At 35.9% G+C, this 21,876-nt stretch overlaps 2 protein-coding genes across 2 annotated transcripts; one reads left to right on the plus strand and one right to left on the minus strand.

Moving 5' to 3' along the window:
* Positions 1–7,203: 7,203 nt before the first annotated feature.
* LOC121370990 lies at positions 7,204–20,593 on the minus strand. The gene is made up of 6 exons (XM_041496568.1): positions 20,445–20,593; positions 15,442–15,667; positions 13,311–13,467; positions 12,368–12,497; positions 10,931–11,070; positions 7,204–9,517 (listed from the first exon to the last, which is right to left on the minus strand). Exons 2-6 carry the CDS (start codon positions 15,641–15,643, stop codon positions 9,385–9,387), a joined length of 762 nt encoding a protein of 253 aa, XP_041352502.1. The 5' UTR covers positions 15,644–15,667; positions 20,445–20,593; the 3' UTR covers positions 7,204–9,384.
* On the plus strand, positions 17,853–19,746 carry LOC121369959. Its single transcript, XM_041495041.1, has 2 exons — positions 17,853–17,862; positions 19,220–19,746. The coding sequence occupies exons 1-2, from the start codon at positions 17,853–17,855 to the stop codon at positions 19,744–19,746; spliced, it is 537 nt and encodes a 178-aa protein (XP_041350975.1).
* Positions 20,594–21,876: the final 1,283 nt, after the last annotated feature.

A 21,876-nucleotide genomic window follows, 5' to 3' on the forward strand; every position in this document is an offset into this window, starting at 1 on the left:
AGGAAAAAGTGATACACAGAGTGTTTCAATAATTTTAGTTTGAATTACAGCAGTTTAGTGCAGAGTTGGATGTTGTTTGTACATCAGTTCTCACAAGTCACAGACATTTGTTTACACACATGTAGATGTAAATTAATACCGGTACATTTTTAAATTCAAGACAATACATCAGTAATGCTATAGAGCAGCAATATCATCTTACAAAACAATTTAAGATTATTTATTGCAAGACATGACTACAGGTAAATATTTACAGGGAAATGATCTTACAAAATGTATTTGTCATTAAAGAATATAGTGGCATTTAATAAATATAATAATCATGTACAAAAAGTCATTCCAATTTCTAATTTTAGACAAAATGCTGTAAAACTAGCTATAATAATACCATTAACATTTATTTGCATGACTGGACATTACCGTAGTTTTTCCAATGTTGTTAGTGTATTACAATACGATAATTAATGGTTGGTGGGTATGTTAATGGCAATAGGCTTAGAGATATAAAGTATTTGAAAATTAAAATCATATTTTTGATAATAATTAAAAATTTATATAGTAAATTAATTGTCCAATAACAATCAGTTTCATAATTCCTGTGTTATTACTTTCAAACAAATTAAAAATACCTGGACAGTAGGCGACTGTGACTTTGTGTTTCTTAGTAATAGTGTGTTGTGTCTGGCCCTAAATATGGCAGCTGTAGCTAAATAATCCAGTAGTTTGAGATCATCATAGTGGGATGAATATTGTTCTAAGCAAACTGAACCTGATCTTACCTCTGGTCTCCCTTAATAAGATGTCAACTGATTGATTCAACTTTAGTTTCACAATGTGCAATTTAAAAAAACCTGGAAAATAACTAAGCTTTTGGCTATATTCTTTATGGTTTTCCCCAAATACTTCTTATACATTCTGACTTTTGTTTTATGTTCTTTAAGGTAAAACAAGTTACCACAGAATTGAAATGACAGTTTATAATAGAAATGTGAAAATGAGGAATGCCAAACATTAATCACTGCCAAGAATGTTGTTGTAACCTTGTAATAATGAAGGTTAAAAAGTAATGACTGGGTGATTTGGTGGGAAGCTGTCATCTGAAGGTGTATAGCGCTGCCCCTGTCTCATCAGTTTCACTTCTATCTACAAGATAACACAATACTTCACAGCATGTTATATTATTTCCAAGACAGATTAATGGCACTATAAGCAGATACAATTGGCTTTCATCTGAAAAGTATATATACAGGACTCCTAGTTGTCTTCTAAATATTTTATTTTGGAAATGTGTCATCTATAGTATTTGAGTTTGTACCATACCAATATATTCTCTTTTGGCAATTTATATACTGGTACAATTTGAAGTGTCCTTGCTTTATTAGCAGTACAATACTTAGCTGAAAATAAATTGAAAACTGTAAATGAGTGTAAAAACTTATTTCACTTCTATTCTGCATACCAAGTTAGACTAGTACAATCAAATTAATTGAATAAATTGCCCCTTTCAACAAAAAAAGACACATTTTTTTATAAAAATAACAATTTCTTCCTTCTTGTAAAGCAGAACTGACATTAATGACCGTTTCATAAAACAGTACAGATGTTTCGGGTTGTGGAATAATTTCATTGCAATATATAGTGGACTCTTTTGTTAAACTGCATTCCTAGGTGTTCTGACAGAATAAGCCAGTATACACAGAGTGCCGGATTAGACAGAGTCATTACACAGATATCTGCATTCTCCCTATGGTATATACAATGAAATATGAATTTATATGGAAATAACATAAAACCTCATTACAAAAAATGTGCTCTAAATTTGGAATACTCTCCTGTCAGTTTAATCTGTGTCATTTTAAATTATCAAAGGATGCTGGGAGGCCTGTATAGATATATAAGCATGCAGCTATTGAAGATTGTATCAAAAGTAGTGTCTAAAGACACATTTAAAAAATATTATTTGATGGAGTATAGAGAGGTGGTCTTAAGATAGGTTGTCATAGGTGTTGGAAGTATGGGGCCCTGGTCCCAGACTCCTGACTGAAGCTGAGGTGGCCAGAATACGTCTTATCCCCCATAGTTGAAAGGTGAACTAATAAAATGCTCCCCTCCCCTTTTGCTGGCATTTTCCAATACCTATGGTAGTTGCTTGATCATATTCCACTTTATATAATTCTGGTGCTGTTGTGTCAATGTTGTATTGATTGCTGTTTGAATATTAAAAAAGTGCTAGCTAGATGTTCATGCATTTAAGATTGTTGTTTTTGTATATAACGGTAATATTTAGAAACATCTAAGGATTTATTTTTGTAGCAATACCAGCATGCATCTTCCACTATTCCCAAATGATTCATTCCAGTTTACAAATATTTCACCCCAGAGATGGCTTACCAAGTGTTTGTTATTTGAAATCCCTTAGGGCTGAATATATGAAGCCTATTTTTGTCTTAAACGCAGGTGTTTAAGCATTGGAAATGTATGTAGTTACATGCTTGTAAGACGGAAACAGGCTTTGTAAATTCGACCTTTAATGTTTTGATTTTTTTTATATGATCTCACCACACATTAATTAGCTTTGCATGCATACCAATAGTTAATAATGTTTACCATTTTTCCATGTATACATCCTGAACAGTTTCAGTACATGACAATAAAAAGTTTGAGTTTTTTTTTTAATTTTAATATTCTACACGAATATACATTCTTTTTCGATTGCTATAGTATTGCATTTATATTGGTTTTGAAGTTATGAAGTTAACTTAAACATTAAGTTGTGAAGTTGCGAGGCACAAGACTTGAACATTAAGTTGTGAATGTATTTCATGAGTCTTCTATGTGGATGTTTAAAGTTGTATTTTATCTTGTACATGTAAATGTGATCAAACTAGTCCGTGTACATAGAAAGTGTAAAAAGACTTGTATTATAGTAAACAAAATATGACTGTCGATGTCAAACAAGTGTTTTAAGAAAAAGTAATATTGAGTTATTGATATTTGTTCCTTTTTCAAAAGATTACCAATATGTGTATAAAAAGTGTCAAAAGATTAGTATTAAAATCAAAATATCATTTTCCTTCTCACTCTTCATAATTTTAGAACAGTATTATGTTTTTTAAATGTTAAGTGAAATGTTTTGGGTTTTTTTTTCAAAAGATGGTCCATGACCGTTAACCTTTGTCATTATAAGTAGGCTTGTACTTCCTCATTTAGAAGTGGAGAACCACTCTATGATTTCTAGATTTTTACATGATAGCTGTTACTGAATAAATTAATAATTAGTTGCATGTTGAAATCATGTTTCATATATGTACTACATGTTTGTTTGTTTCTTTCTGAGAACAACATTTACCATAGCAATATGATAATAATTATAATTTCCTATGTTCACAATAGAAACTAATTTATTGGTTTCAAATTAAAAAAATTAAAAGGAATACTAGGAATTGGTCATAATGTTGAAAAGTACCAAAGTTTATAATATTTGTTAATAAAAAAAAATTAAAATTACATTTCCTTTCTATTAGGTTTATATTTTAATTTGGTTGAATTTTTTCTGTTTGTGGGTTAAAACTGAAAAGCAATATCAGATAATAAAGTCCGAGAATAAGCAATACTTAATTTTGCTACAATTTGTATTATATAAAGCATGTAATAATGGTTTTAGAAATGATTTATTTTGTTTGAAACTATTTTTGTTTTCTCTTAAGTTCATGATTTTTATCCAAATTATGTATGCAGTCAAAATTGTGCTACATCAAGTCACCTGTTTTATCTAATTTATAACAAATCAAAGCAGCAATAAAATAACTGAAGAAAACATTTTATTTTGCATGTTATTTCTAAAGTAAATTCACATTAGATTGATTAAAATGTTCTCTAATTTTTAATCTAATTGAGACGATAGTTAGCATCTAAAACCACATGTCCACCTTACTGTTGAGGTGATATATGTTCATTTTGTACTTAATGTACATATACTTTAGTAGCTTCATTCTGGGCCTCATAGATGTTATTGTTTGTACATAATAGAAGTGTTAACTACATCATTTGGAAGTTAATGTACATATTAAAACCCATTGAAATCCATGTACTGTTATAGAAGGTGTCAAATAAAGCTTCTGTCATTTGTTTCAGTCTAGTCTTGTGTGCTTTATTAAAGGAAATAATATTGGAGGTGAGACATAGCTTAGTGGTAAAGCGATCCTTGATGCGTGGTCAGTCTGGGATCGATCCCCGTTGGTGGGCCATTGGGCTATTTCTCGTCACAGCCAGTGCACCATGACTGGTATATCAAAGGCTGTGGTATGTGCTATCCTGTCTGTGGGATGGTGCATGTAAAATATCCCTTGCTGCATTATAAAAAATGTAGCAGGTTTCCTCTGATGACTACATGTCAGAATTACCAAATGTTTGACATCTAATGGCCGATGATTAATAAATCAATGTGCTCAAGTGGTGTCATTAAAGAAAACAAACTTTTTACATTTTTTTTATTAAAGGAAAATAATATTTAACAATACAGCATATTTTAATATTTTAACACTTGATCTAGATAGTGTGAGAAAAAAACCTGTTGACAAACTCCTACAAAATAATAACAAGGAATCTTTTACATGCACTTACCAAAACAGGACAGCACATTCCATGGCTTTTAATGCATAGGGTCCATTAAGAGCAGTCATTCCTACAGTCTTCTACAACTTGGGCAAGTTCTCTACTGTTAATGAGCAACAACCTGCCTCCTAGTTAATTGTTTCTTATTACTTCCTGTTTTCATGTCATTTGAACAAAGTACATGCAAGAATCTTACACCCATTAACATAACATGATTCAATTTGACATGACTAAAAACTACATTTATTTTATCATTAATAGACAATAGGAATGATATCTTGAGTTGGGGGCACAAGTCATATTTTTACCTTATTTTTATAATGACAAATAAAAACCTACATTTTTGTCCAGTGGTGGGGGTTGCATATAGGCCCCCAGTTCCTGTAATAAACTACTTTTCAACTTCAAAAAGTGTGACTTTTTAATCCCCTGATATTTACTTAATGGCTGTTCCAGAAAATATGACATGGGTTGGGAGAGATGGGAGGAGGGAAATGTTTTATTTAATGACACACTCAACACATTTTATTTACTGTTACAAGGCGTCAGACATATGGTTAAGGATCACACAGAGAGGAAACACTACTTTTTTCGATCAGCAGCAAGGGATCTTTTATGTGCACCATTCCCAGACAGGATAGTACATACCATGGCCTTTGTTACACCAGTTGTGGAGCACTGGCTGAAACGAAAAATAGCCCAATGTGTCCACCGACGGATCGATCCTAGACGGACCACGCATCAAGCGAATGCTAAATACCACAGGGCTACGTTCCGCCACAGGAGAGATGGGAGGCACCATAATTCTTATTGTATACCAAGGCACGGGATTATACCAGGAGGTTACCACATGTCGAGGAAGTCGAGAACGGTACGACATTCTCCACAAAATCTTATAAAACTAAAACTACACCACCTACATTTTGATCAGTTGAGTGTTATTTAGATACACATACAGTATCGGTGCAGTGAGAACAGTGGTATGAAAAGTTATTGTTTTAATGACACCACTAGAGCACATTGATAAATAGTCATTGGCCGTTGGATGTCAAACCTGACACACTTTTTCATCAGTAGCAAAGGATCTTTTATAAGCATAGCTTAGCTTAGTAACTGGTTTAACGTGTCCATAAACCACTAGGGTTTCGAACACGCCTATCCCGAGTCCGGCCTCCGATAGGATCCGATAGGATCGGGGGTCTGACTCAGGACAGGGATAACCTAACAAATAGGGTCAATTTTGAATATTAACGCCAAAAGTATAAAAAAATATTAGCATTCCTTACCTATATAAATTATTAATATAATATAATTTCGGCGCAAATTTAGATGGGCTGGTCTAAAATTAATAATAATTATTAACCAATATTCATTAAGCCCATGGGAGGTTAAGAGGAAAGGGGCTGCCAATCATATTTTAAACATTGGTGTGACCAGGTGAGGGTCAGGAGGGAGAGGAGGCCGGCCCTACACAAAACCTAAGGCCGGCCCTACACAAAACCTAAGGCCGAACCGCCTACGCCTGTAGCCCCAAAGAATGCCCTAACTTCCGGCATCCCATCACCCCCACCCCCCACCGTGTCCAACCACAGTTCAGTCCAATCCTGGCAGCCTACTAGTTGTTTATGCATAGGCATAGGCAGTATAGGACAAACCACGTCCTTTGATATGCCAATTGTGGAGCAGTGGCTGGAACTAGCAATAGTACAATAGTACAATGGTGCAATAGTACAGTGATATGAATGAATTACAAGTGTTAGTGTTTCTGTCAAGGAATTTTATAGTGAAAACAATGGAAATATAGGTTACCAGGGGCCTAATTCACAAATGTCTTTTAGCATTGCACTGTGAGATCGTAAACTTGTGAGAGTTTAGTGAATTAGGTCCCTGGACTGCATTTTGTGGTAGGAGTTACTAAAGACACATTGCTTATTTTGATGCCTGCCCTTGGTGGACCCATCATTTGAGTTTATACCTGTGCCAACCAGTGCGCCATGACTGGTATACCAAAGACTATGATTTGTGGTGTCCTGCCCATTGAAAAGTAGCATATAAATGGAACAATGTAGTGGATTTCCTTTAAGACTACATTTGCGAATGAACAAATAGCCGATTATTAATTAATCAATGTACTCGTGTGGTGTCGTTAAACAAAACAAACTTTGTTATAACTGGTAGATTTTCTGTAGTCTGTTTCCTCTATGCTTATAAGAATTGTTTGCAAGTACATGTAGCTAAAACTCCATTTTACTTTACTTACAAATATATTTTTTTTCGTAGGTGCAAAATTATTGTGAGGTAAAGTCTAGTCTGTATCAAGGCTATCAGAAAGAGTGTATATACAGACACTGATATTCTAAACAAGAACATGTATTTCATATGTAATTGTAGTCATTAGAAAAATGCTGTCATTTGGAAACATGATAGAATAGCTGCAAACTCAGGATGGTTCCTTTAATCACAGTTGGTGATCTTTGATGTTGGTGGTTTTTGATGTTGATAGTCTTTGATGTTGGTGGTCTTTGATTTTGGTGGTCTTTGATTACAAAAATAGGCATTGGTAAAGTAAATGAAACAATAACAAGGTAATGCAAGCAATACTGTTTATTTTAAAATATGTGTAGAGTAAATAGTACGTGTATACCTTTGACCAAACAAGACAAATGTTGGTAAACCAAAACAATTAAACTAACAGAAGAGAAAAGACTTCACACAAGTATTATTATGCATTAAAATGTAACAATGCACTATATTCATGGCTTTTGTGTGTTTTTTATAAATAACCCAAACGTTATTGATGTGGTTCCTTTTCACAGAAATTTCACCAAGTGTAACACAATTTTGTACACACCTTGTAATATTGTACAGATCTCTGTGAATTAACACAAATTTTACACTTTTTTTTTCATTTATATATCAATATATACAACATAAATAAAACCTGCACAGAAATACATCAGTTTAAAGTTAATTACAAATTGTAATACTAAAGTATAAATGTATAAATATTGAAAAGCATATAACAAAAGGTATTTTTAGCACCATTTTGCAATGCTAAAACATCTTTTCATCAACAAATTTGGGATTTTTTTTACCAGCAGTAGAAGTGTGGTAATGGCAGTATTATTTCAATTTGTGTTCTTTTACAAATCTTACAGATCATGTCAAATAAAATTAAAATGAATCAGAAAAACAGTAACAGGTAAATATTAATAAATCTGTTTTCACAAAATCAATTATTATTTTCTGTATGATATACTAAAATAGTAGTACTTACGGTAACAAAAACAAGACAAGAATGGAAGAGCATTTCCCACCTGATCCCAAAAACCACCCATTTTACTAGATTCACTTTTATTTGCTCAATTTTAGCCATGTTCTTAGAATGATTTAACTAAAAACTAAATACAAATTTGGTCATTTCAGTATATTAATAGTTAACAGTTTTTAAAAAAAAATTACCGTTTGGTGGTTGTTTTTTCTTTTCTTTGTTTACAATTTTTTCGTATATATCTTGATCAATGAGCAAACCAAGCTGAGTCTTATTTTCTTAAATGTTGAAAATACTCTCTACTGTAAATACTACTGACAGTTATAATTGGGAAGTTAGAACAAGATTGCAGAAACTCGAATCTGCAGAATATTACACACATTACATGTCAAAATTCACTTTTGACAACACTAAGGAAATGAAGGATTTATTTACAATAAATTTTTTAAAAGAAAATTAATTTGAGCATGTAAATACTAAGCCTTGAAAAATAAATAAAAGCAACAGATAAAAATGTGTTCACAGTAAAAATATAAAAAGAAAAATCAACCAGCTTATAATATCTAAAAATGCCAAAATACTAGAAATGCACAATATATATATATATATGTATTCATGACACATATAAGTCAGCTATAAATGAGTATCAAATAATCTCACCAAACTTTGTAAAACTAAATTAAAATATCAAGTAGATAAATAAAACAACATAATTAATTTATAGTTTTAAGCACTACTACATGTATAACTGAAACTTTCCAACACAAGAAATAAATTTCAGAGTATGTATATACATTATTAGATTTGTAGGTGACAGAACATACATTGTCTAATTATTATTTTAAAATGCATATGCTGAGTAGCAAAGGATATATTCTTCAAAATTCATAAACAGAATATACAAAATCCACCCTACTAGATTTTTAAGGCCTCTGAAAATTGTGCCAACGATTGTTTTGTTCACACGTTGCTTGCACAAGTCTATGTTTGCATAGTCTATTTTTATAGTTTTTTGCACATTAAATTTAGGACATGATTTATTTAGTCATAACACAGGGGCGGCGCAGATGGTACGGCCGTACCACTTTTTAAAGAGGTACAGCATGGCTGTATCACTTTTGTGTGTGTGTGTGTTATATTTGCTATATCTGTGCAAATGTCCGTACAAGTAATTTGAAAGGAGAGTCTGGCAATCACGAGCCGTACCACTAATTTTTTATACTGTGCCGCCCCTGTAACGGGTCACCTGAAATGAAATGGGTCACCTGAAATATTTCTGAATAACCCATAAACGAGTTATGCAAATTTTCAATTATCAGAGTACTTGGGTGGGTTTTTTTTTCTATTACTATAAATATGGATTTTATAGATCAGATAATCATGTTAAAAAAACCAACATGTTTTTTATAAAGAAGCTACCTTTATGTTTAAGCACTATTGTGACACTGAAACTTTCCATGAAAACATCATTAAGTGACTGAATGTTATTGGTGTTAAGCTCAAGTGTGAGACATGACAGCCAGTGTAATCAGCGAAGTCACCAGTCCGGCAATCACCTGACCTGTTCCGCCTGTCAACTGTTGTGCAGATGGACCCTGGGGGTCTGCGAATCTCACGTCATTTAAAGCTATCCTGAAAAATCAACAAATATTCTTAGTTGGATACTAAACAACATACAAATAAGAACAATATTATTGTTAAGTTTAAGGCAAAACATCATAAATTCTGGTCTCTGGCCAGTGTGTGCATCAATTTTGACCTTGTGCGATTTTTTTATTTTTTTTATTTGCTGCGGTATAGACCAAGACAGACGAGAAGGACATAAAAAAAAATCAAATATACCCACCTTTTCTGTGCAATCTATGCTTTAAAAAAAGAAAAAGAAAAAAAAAAAGAAGCTGCATTGCCGCATCAATTCTGCAACTTTGGTCTGAGCAGAGACTTGACTTTCTTTTTTTTTCCGGCCTAATACAAATATATAATGTAAGCCATCTACAGATTAGACAAGGGTGGATCTTGGTTTTGTGAGGAGGGATTATGAGAATTTTAAAAAGGGACCTCTTGAATCTCTGGAAGATTCGCTGGGGGTCGGTTAACCTTAAAGGTTACCGGCCTCGGTGGCGTCGTGGCAGGCCATCGGTCTACAGGCTGGTAGGTACTGGGTTCGGATCCCAGTCGAGGTGTGGAATTTTTAATCCAGATACCGACTCCAAACCCTGAGTGAGTTCCCCGCAAGGCTCAATGGGTAGGTGTAAACCACTTGCACCGATCAGTGATCCATAACTGGTTCAACAAAGGCCATGGTTTGTGCTATTCTGCCTGTGGGAAAGCACAAATAAAAGATCCCTTGCTGCCTGTCGTAAAAGAGTAGCCTATGTGGCGACAGCAGGTTTCCTCTAAAAATGTCTGTGTGGTCCTTAACCATATGTCTGACGCCATATAACCGTAAATAAAATGTGTTGAGTGCGTCGTTAAATAAAACACTTCTTTCTTTCTTTTCCTTAAAGGGTTGTTTTACCATAATAATATAAACCATTTGAAAAAGGTTGGTGCGTTAATGGACATAAACTAGGAAAAAAGGGACCCCCTATGTTACATTCCTTAGGTCTGAACCTGAACAACCACCAGAAATATTTAGCTAAATCAAAAATATATTAAACCTATGGAAAAAAAAAAAATTCAGTTATTCAATTATTTTAACATATTAATTACATGTATATGAATAACAATCAACACATAAGTCAAGTCAAATACTACACAATTAACCTTTTTAAAAATATTTATTAAAACAAAAATTATATATTAAACAATGAACAGATATTTTCAGCTAATGAATACATGATGAATAATAGTGCAGCATATCCAGAGGGGTAGCGTGGGTTGCCAGCACCCGGGGCAAGGCAAGTATTGCGTCCCCATACCAGTGGACCGTTAGCACTCCCCGAGTCCCACCAGTCCAGAAGTTTGTGCCCAGGGCAATCGCCCCCGGTGGCCCCGCCAACGCTACTCCACTGAGTGAATCACATTACAAAATGTTAAATGTACCTCATATGTTTTATGATGCTAATCAGTCCGGTCACATAGTTGTTGCCCCTGTTGAACCACCGGCCATGCTGTGTTATGATGTACTCCAGACTGGAACGAGGCAGGGCAGCGTCAGCCACATCTCCCGCTTGGATGAAAACCTGAAATGTTAACATCACAACTGTGAGACTCTGAGAGACTTCTCAAGACAGAATTATGATAATACATGTATGATAATATATATTAGGGCAGTAAAGTGTTCGCTTGATGTGCGGTCTATCTAGAGTCAACCTCTGTCACTGGGCCTTTTTGGCTATTTCTCATTACAGCCAGTGCACCATGACTGGTATATCAAAGGGTCATGGTATTTGCTATCCTGTCTATAGGATGGTGCATATAAAAGATTCTTTGCTATTAATGGAAAAATGTAGTGGGTTTCCTCTCTAAGACTATATGTCAATAATTACAGAATTTTTGGCATCCAATAGCTGATGATATATGGGGACGGGACGTAGCCCAGTGGTAAAGCATTCACTTGATGCACGGTCGGTCTAGGATCGATCCCCGTCGGTGGACCCATTGGGCTATTTCTCGTTCCAGCCAGTGCTCCACAACTGGTGTAACAAAGGCCATGATATGTACTATCCTGTCTGTGGGATGGTGCATATAAAAGATCCCTTGCTGCTAATCAAAAAGAGTAGCCCATAAAGTGGCAACAGCGGGTTTCCTCTCTCAATATCTATGTGGTCCTTAACCATATGTCTGATGCCATATAACCGTAAATACAATGTGTTGAGCATGTCATTAAATAAAACATTTCCGTTCTCAAGACAGAATTATGATACATATAGTACATGTATTATGTGTGAGGGCAGTAAAGTGTTCGCTTGATGTGCGGTCGATCTAGAGTCGATTCCTGTTAATGGGCCTATTGGGTCATTTCTCGTTCCAGCTAGTGCACCACAACTGGTATATGAAAGGTCATGGTATTTGCTATCCTGTCAACGGAATGGTGCATATAAAAGATCCTTGGCTACTAATGGAAAAATCTAGTGGGTTTCCTCTCTAAGACTATATGTCAATAATTACTTAATTTTTAGCATCCAATAGCTGATGATTAACAAATCAATGTCCTCTAGTGGTGTGTGTTTAAACAAAACAAACTTTAACTTGTATTATATGTAACTTTATCATGCTTGCACAAATTTCCGCTATATTTTTTTTAAGCCTTTACAACCCACAGATGTAAAATCAAGTGAAAATTTGCTGTTAACAAAAAATATGCTCGACATTACACAATGGCCTACACTATAATGAACAAGTACATTTTTGAGATAATTTTTAATATTTAATCGAAAAACTGTTTTCAAAAAGAGAGCAATTACTGCCAAAAGAGGGCTTGTTCACACACTCTAATCCCCATCTGGTGATGTGCTGAAAGGCATGGCTGATACATACTATATTATCTTCAAGGGCAAAGAGAATGATGAAGTCGTTGAGGCAGCCTTCTCTACTGGGACGTCTCCAGTACGTGCGCTGAAGACGTCTGGCAAATGCTGATGCTGCATCCAGTTTTTCTCTGTGAATGCTGAAATAAATGCAAAATAACTGTTTAATACATGTATACACATAGCAGTCCCATCATTCTATAAAATGTTTTTTGTAAATAACTTCTGTTTGGTTTGATGTAAGAAGAAAAGTAAAAGTGTTCTTGAAAGAACAACAAACTACCATTTCTGTGTGCAATTTAGAAATCAAACAGCTCAGAAATAAATAAGTTATAGTAAATTCCATAGTATGAAAAAAACATTCCCTGTGGGACAGACTATAGTTATCAATTTTAATGTTTCAATTAGTACAAGTCGGGCTCAACAAGTGTGCATGTATGTGACTTACCCACAGACAGGACAGCACATACAGTATGACTGTTTTTTAAAATAAGGAACAATTTGGAATTGAGGGTTCAAATTTTATAAAATCCCATTCTACCACCAGGAATTTTTAAGCAAAATTTCAGAAGATCATCTGGAATCTATTAGGTGAGTTGGTATGGAATGAATGGCCAGATTAATAGTATTATATTATTCCATATTCTAGTATTATATTATTATATTATTATTATTGTTGTATATAATCTCTTGTACTTCATTTAGACACTTTAGGCTCATCACCAAGATACATGTAGGACCTGCTAGTAGTATATTTAACACATAACGTACACAGCCATATTATTGTAAAAGGAGGTACAAGACAATTGCATTGAAAGTACAGATGGCCACATTTTTAATTTGATGACAGCTGAAAATGAAGACTGTATACATACAACTGTACATTCAATTTTAAACAGCAGAAAGCTGTGTTAATTATTAATTGATTGAAGCAAAATAGATTAAAAACGTACTCATTACTAGCATGATCGTAGTTGAGGTGTCGAACAACCGCCAGTGAAACATGGAATCCTTTTCCCTGGTGTCTGTGACCTTCACAGTAATACACACTACATGCACACCGCGTGTCGTTGTCGTACAACCCACGGAGAAGCCAGTCAAGGATCTCAACTGAAATAAATAAATAAATAATATAAACAAATATATAAATAATATCAATTAAATAAATAAATAAATAAATAAATATACTGACAAACAAACAAATCACAGGTCTTGAAGAAAAACATAATTGGATCAAACATAATTCTTTATAAACCAAAGAATACATAAGCAAAAGAACGGATTTATTTCTTGCTAAGCAGACTTCACTGGTGATTGTTTGAGGTAGGCGAGGAATGGGAAGACATAGTTTATTATAATTCAAGTTTGTTTTGTTTAACAACACCACTAGAGCACACTGATTAATTAATCATCGGCTACTGAATGTGAAACATTTGGTAATTATGACTCGTAGTAATCAGAGGAAACCAGCTACATTTTTCCTAATGCAGCAAGGGATCTGTCATATGCACTTTCCCACAGACAGAAAAGCACATAACACAGCCTTTGTTCAGTTGGGGGCCGAGATGTAGCCCAGTGGTACAGCATTCGCTCGATGTGCGGTCGGTGTGGGATCGATCCCCATCGGTGGGCCCATTGGGCTATTTCTCATTCCAGCCAGTGCACCACAACTGGTATATCAGAGGCCGTGGTATGTACTACCCTGTCTGTGGGATGGTGCATATAAAAGATCCCTTGCTGCTAATCGTAAAGAGTAGTCCATGAAGTGGCGACAGGAGGTTTCATCTCTTAATATCTGTGTGGTCCTTAACCATATGCCTGATGCCATAAAATCGTAAATAAAATGTGTTGAGTGCATCATTTAATAAAACATGTCTTTCTTTCTTTTTTTGTCCAGTTGGTGTTGCACTGGTTGGAACAAGAAAAAAACACAATCAGATGAATCAAGGTGGTTCAATCCTGCAAAGCAAGCACCTCAAGCGAGCACTCAATCAACTGAGCTAAGTCCCGCCCCTAAATCACCTTGAATACTAATCATCAGATCATATTAATTGAATTGATTAGAATTGTCCCTTTTTGGCATAATAAATTTCACAAAACCACAAACATACATGTACAGGTAGAGGGTGGGTAGCCTTTCTAGACATGTATGACTGTAGTGCACACAAAACATGGACATTTCCGTGACTGTATGTTGAGGACAATCGGCGACCACTACTTGCTGCATAAGGAGCAATCCCATTATAAATTAAAAAGATTATATTAATATAAAGTTAGGTAAATATATGTACATACATACATGTGTACCAAACTCCTAGAAAGTTGATGGATATTCCAATACATTTATCTCCTCAGCCCACAAGAAAAGCTGATGGGAAATGGTAGGTATGTGGCACGGATAGCCACAAGGTCCAAGACCTGCTGCAGTCAGAGAGACAAGGACTGGGATGAAGAGGTGGACAGCAAAAGACATCAGGGATGTACATGTAGGCTGATGGGGAGGGGGTTGGGGGGGGGGGGGGTGACCATATGCATATTGTTTTACAGTGTAAATATATGGCTATTCATACACGAGTCCAGAGGAAATGTAGATAAAAAGTGTCCACTAGGTTCATATATAAGCCACTCACCCTGACCAAAACGCCCAGACCACGTTGCACCCCTGGTCATTAGTACAGACTTTGGTTAGACAGAGAGTGAGTCCACGATTTGTACAAGAAGTTTGTTTTGTTTAACGACACCACTAAAGCACACTGATTATTAATCATCGGCTATTGGATGTCAAACATATGGTAATTTTGACATATAGTCTTAGAGAGGAAACCCGCTACATTTTCCCATTAGTAGTAAGGGATCTGTTATATGCACCATTCCCACAGACAGGATAGAACATACCACGGCCTTTGATATACCAGTCGTGGCACACTAGCTGGAACGAGAAATAGCCCAATGGGCCCACCGATGGGGATCAATCCCAAACTGACCATGCATCAAGCGACCGCTTTACCACTGGGCTACACCTTACCCCTGATTTGTACAATACCCTGTAGGTGTACTGACAACACTATCTAAATTTATACTTACTGTCCCTGTGTGTGAGTATGCCATTGGGATCACACACAAACCCCGGTCTCTGTCCCAAACCACAGGCCTGTGGGTTTCTTCTTGGATTTGGCATCTGTTCGGCCTGCGTGATCAACTGGATTTCATCCTGGTCTAGTTGTGACAGAGACTGGGGAACGAGAACCAGCAGTGTAAACAGCACACTAGTCGTCCACACATCCATCTTGAGTTCAAAACAGTCACACTTCTACAATAAACACAAAATTTAAAAGCTAAAGATTGTTTTGTTTAATAACACCACTAGAGCATGATTGATTAATTAATCACCAGCTACTGGATGTCAAACATTAGGCAAATCTGACATGCAGTCATCAGAGGAAACCCACTACATTTGTCCTAATGCAGCAAGGGACATTTTATAAAATGCACATTCCTACAGACAGGAGAACACATACCACAGCCTTTGACCAGTTGTGGTGCATGGGTTGGAACAAACCGGCCTAGGTGGCATCGTGGTTAGGCCATCGGTCAACAGGCTGGTAGGTACTGGGTTCGGATCCCTGTCAACAAAGGCCATGGTTTGTGCTATCCTGCCTGTGGGAAGTGCAAATAAAAGATCCCTTGCTGCTAATCGGAAAGAGTAGCCCATGAAGTGGTGACAGCGGGTTTCCTCTCTCAAAATCTGTGTGGTCCTTAACCATATGTCTGACGCCATATAACCGTAAATAAAATGTGTTGAGTGTGTCGTTAAATAAAACATTTCTTTCTTTCTTTGGTTGGAACAAGAGAAAAAACCTAGTCAGTTGAATGGATCCATTGAGGTGGTTCAATCCTGCGATGCAAACACCTCAAGCGAGCACTCAACCGACTAAGCTAAATCCTGCCCCGTAGTAGTGTTGGTATCAAGTGTCCCTGCTGGTTCAAATAAAGTGCTCCTACTGGCATACACACATGCAGCGGGAATTTCCATATTAATTAACTAAGTTGATATAGATAGCACTGAACTCTCATAGTGATGTGCTTTCCTGTCTGTGGGAACGTGCATATAAAAAATCCCTTGCTGCATTAAGAAAAATGCAGCAGGTTTCCTCTGATGACAACGAGTCAGAACTACCAAATGTTTGACATCCAATAGCCGATAATAAATTGATCAATGTGCTCTAGTGGTGTCATTAAACAAAACAAACAACTTTAACTCATGAGGGTCTATGGTTCAAATTTGGTCAGTGGTGGTTAATTTACAATATTTTAACTATGTAGAACTTAGTAGGTTAATGTATTCTCTAATTAAAAACCTGTTTTACAATATACAATTATGTATGTAGTTACATAAGAAACATTATTCATCATTAATGTAATGCTTTTAACTACATTGTAATCTTGTAGAAACTTTGTTCTAGATATCATTGTTATTACATGTTCATTTTCAAAAATACTTTGATTATTTTGACATATAGGTTAGAAGGCATTAAAGGCACATACCCTAGTTTCAACCCGTAAAAATTAACACTAAGTTTAGTTTAGCTGGAACCTGAAACACATTTGAATAAAGTTACAATTGAGTGAAACATGAGTCTGTGACTTTGAAATGGTGAAATACCCTCTGAAAACGGACTAAAACTCGACTCCATAACTGTTACTTCTCAGACGCACGTGCGTTTTTAAATATATGAGAATGCATTTTGTGATATTAAAAACACCAGGGTGACTAAAGACACATCGAATGTACGGAAACTGATAATCTAAACCATAAACTCATTTCAGTTATCAAAAACGGCTATAATAGTCAAAAATATATCTTAGTGTTTAAAAACTAGGGTATGTCCCTTTAAAGAGACATTCCTGAGTTTGCTGCAATGTTTAAGATGTTATTGATTAACAGAGACTTTTTAACGATTGTAATTATATATCAAATATATTTTTCTGCATAAAATATTAGTGGCTGTATATTAAACGTGTTTCTGATTGTTCTAATATTTGTACTAGGTTAAATTTCATCTTATTTCCTAAAATATTGTTTTTGTCATACGTACGAAATTATTTGAAGACAAAATCCAGTTTGGGTTTCTTACAAATATTAAGACGACAAGAAACACATTGAATATACAGACAATGATATTCTAAACAAGAAAATATACTTAATATATAAGGTTAATCGTAGAAATATTTTATTAGTCGGAAATATCTTACAACGCAGCAAACTCAGGAATGTCCCTTTAAGACATTTCTTCAGAAATAAGAATGGGCTATGCTTCGCTCTGCCCATTCTTATTTCTGAAAAAAACGTCTTAATGCCTTCTAACATATCGTTCTTCATGATTAAGACAAGACAAAATAAAAGTCTGCAATTGGCTGAAATGGGTGGACAACGTTCAGTTGCCGTCTAAATTCATTTGTTTTTACATTCATTTATAAGTGACCAATATGAGATCATGTCTGAAAGTTTGTCAGATTAGTCATGCCAGTACTTTATCTAGTTTGTCTACAAAAATATGCTAAAATAGTCATCAGTTTAAAATAAAGTTATCTAGTACAATAATTAACAGCATTAAACTATAATTGAATGTTTAACAACACCCCAGCACAAAGAATTATACTTTGTTATTGGGTATGAAACAAAGGTAAGTAAACTACTATATGAAACAATGATGCATTAAACAAATGATTAAAATTAAACATTAACATAATACATGCTAATTGTTAAGTAGATCTAATATTTATTTGCATGTTTAATGGGAAATCACCACCGATTTCCCCTACATCCACCCCACTAGAGAAACATTTTAACTTGGACTTGTGATAAAGTCATATCAGTTGGTAGGGATATTCATGTTATGGATGGGACACAGATTACTGATGGTCAGATATTCATTAGTTAACTGTTATGTGTGAAAGGACATGGAATGAATTGACTTGTACAAGCTGCAGATCCATTTAGATTTTTTTCAAACATAGTGGTTGATTTATTTTCTTCTCCACTAGCCATAGGGCTGCAACAGTGTACTTATTTGATGGATTGATATTGATAAAAACTTCAAGATGAACTTACTTAAATTGCTTCTCTGTTTTTTAATGTGCCGAATTGATCACAGAGGCAGTCTCTTTTTTTTAATGGTTACAATTTTTATGGTCCTGGCTAACAAGTTCACAGGGTCGGTACGGGGTCCAAACAGAACCTGTGGGAAACACTGCAGTGTGTGTGTATATATCCAATGTGTTTGCAGTCTTGTTTTAACGTTTGTAGCAGTCATTGTTTATTTTCTTTGTAGCATATTTATTTTATATTTAATATACATACATGAAATTACTGGACCGTAAATTCTGGTTTGGAATTACTACAGATACTAGCTGATATTCTAAACAGGAAAATATCTTCAATATATATATATATAAATTGAGCAAATAAATGATTATAATGGTAAAATTGTTTGGTTAAAAAATATAAGCTGCATTCTGAGTTTTAATAAATATATAAACAGATATCCAGAAAGATATTTATGTTAAAACATATAACAACCATATATTTTTTGCAAGTATCTGTAAAGAGAGTTTTATCAGCAGATGCCGTGACAATCATGTGACTTCAATAACCAGATACCAGTACAGCTGAGAACAGACCAAAACAGTTTTTAAAATTAAATTTTCTTTCAAATTAGTCTTTGAAAATCAAAGACAAATAAAGGTATTAAGAAATGTGCTATGTTTATGAGTCGGTAAAGTTCAATCTTGCTTTCTTTGATTGTTTTAACTTCATTTTTATGAACATTTCTGTGAATATGACAGACATTTGTTTACTCAGTCTTCCTCACTGACTGCCGAGCCCTTCTCCAGTGTCTTCAGTTCACACAGATAGACCAGATCCTCCAGGATACCAGAAGGGAACTCCAAACACTGGGCACCAAAACAAAACTGGTGTTACAGTGGATCCCCTCCCACTGTGGTGTTATGGGAAATGAAAAAGCTGACAGACTCTCCAAGCTGGGCAGCAAACAGGAGCAAACTGCCCACCAAATGTCATATGGTGAAGTCAAGACCCTTCTAAAAAACCACTTCAAGAACATGTGGAGGCAGCGTCTGCAGATAGGGCCTGAAGGGAATGGCATCTACCAGCTGAACAGGTCACAACAGGTCACCATCTTCAGGCTGAGAACAGGACATTGTCAGCTCCTCTCGCATTTCTTCAGGCTGAAAATCTCTCACACGGATGAGTGCCCATGTGGCACTGGTCCACAGACACCAGCCCACATTCTCCAATCCTGTCCCACCTTCGACACTTTGCGACAGCAAATGTGGCCCAGGGAGAAGCTGTGGGGACCGGTGACGTAGCTATGGCTGACTGCGGACTTCGTCCACAATACTGGACTACCCATCTAACATGGCCGGGATTGCAGAAGAAGAAGAAGAAGTTTACTGAAATTTCCCCATGCAAAAGTCAAATTCGTCAAAAATATTCAAATGTACGTACTGTTATGCACAGGTCAATGGACGATAATAAATGTTTAACCTCAATGGGGTGGGGGTCATCGAACCCCCAACCTGTCTCCCAGCCTCTGCCCCTACTTTTATCACCCCACAATGTGATTATTTTTTAAACAGTCCTGACAATTAAGCAACAACCAACAATCTTTCAATTGTATAGTCACTACTACAAGTGTCAATTCAAGGGTGGGGACCAAGGCAGAAAGGGCCCTAAGGAGGCCCCCATCTCTCCGGAAAACAAAATTAAAGTGTTCCTTTTGTTTAACAATTTGGTTAGTTTTTATTTTATGAATTCTAAACTTTTATTGGACTGCACTTCGCCCTTGATCACCTCCATGAAATACTGTCTGGACCAGCCCCTGTTACTGACGCTGGTATCTACTACTGATTCACCGACTCTGAGAGGATGTAGAAAATTCTGACAACTCTTCAGTCTCTTGCTTACGCTGCCCAAACTGAAACTCATCGTGGGACCAAAATTCCAGTAAATACGTTTATTTTGAGTGTTATACATGTATTATATACTTAGTTCGAGTCCCACTTACCTTTTAAAAACGGCTAATAATCGAGAAAATCTACCAGTCCACCAGTGACAGTCCAAACATGGTTAAAGCATTTACCAAACTGGTTCAACCTGACCCTGCGAGGTCAAAGCAGACTGCAAGTGCATACCAATCAACCGATCCCGTTTAACAAGTTGTGGCCGTAACATTGCTGCTTTTGTTAACGGTAAAAGTTGTACCAGTTGATATGTGATCAACTAGGGATGTTTGACGAGTCTAGATGTTGCTAAATACTTTGAAATATGTGCGGTAACAAAACCATTGCAAGACGATGATGAGGTGGGTGGGGTAGGGTGGGCTATTAGTATTATTACCTGCTGGCATTGTGTGTGTGTGGGCGGGGGGGGGGGGGGGGGGCTATGATGTTAGTTGTAAAACATAATATTTACTGCAAGTGCGAAATACACAAGACGCCTACAGTAGCCCATCCCATGTTGTCATCTCATGCAGTAATACAATAAAAACACACACTGTGGATGTTTACAATCCCATCCTCCTCTCATAAAATAATTTTTAATACGATATAATCTACGACCTCCGTTCCAATCTGCGTGACCATTTCTGCAATGGGATAATCTCATTTGATTTCAACTTATTTTCGTGCCTATATCCAATTAAGGTTCAAGCACGCTGTCCTGGGCAAACACCTCAGCTATCTGGGCTGTCTGTTCGGGACAGTGGGCTGGTTGTTAATTGTTAGTGGTTAGTGAGAGAGAAGAAGGTGTAGTAGCCTTTCATCTACCCATTGAGTCGTTAAAACTCGCTAGATGGGTGGGAGCCGGTACCGGGCTGCGAACCCTGTACCTACCAGTCTTATGTCCGATGGCTTAACCACGACACCGCCGAGGCCGGTAATGGGATAAAAGCAAAGGGGTATTTATTTAACATCACCGGCCGGTAATTAAGGCTGGTAGGTACTGGGTTCGCATCCCGGAACCAGCTTCCATCCAAAAGCGAGTTCAATGGGTATTTGTAAGGCCACTGCAACGACTTCTCTCTCACTAACCACTAACCCACATTCCTGGACAGACAGCCCAGATAGCTGAGGTGTGTGCCCAGGACAGTGTGTAAGCACGAACATAAGTATTAACAAATGAATGTTTAACACCTTAGCACATTTGTAACGAACTATGTTTATTTGATTAAAAAGTTAGTTTGTTGTTTGAAAACAACATTTGAGCACATTGATGTATTAATCACAGATCTAGTCTAGCTGATTATTAATTAAACAATTGTTGTCTAGTTGTGTCGTTAAGCAAAACAAATATTCACCAACATATTCGGTAAATCGGCTATTGGATGTAAAACGTTTGTTAATTCTAATACCGTCTTCAGAGAAAACCCGCTGCATATTTCCATTTTTATAGGCACTTTTCCATATGAAGCACAGCACATACCACAACCGTTGGTATAC

This window comes from Gigantopelta aegis, chromosome 4 (genome assembly GCF_016097555.1).
Source record: "Gigantopelta aegis isolate Gae_Host chromosome 4, Gae_host_genome, whole genome shotgun sequence".
NCBI lineage: Eukaryota > Metazoa > Mollusca > Gastropoda > Neomphalida > Peltospiridae > Gigantopelta > Gigantopelta aegis.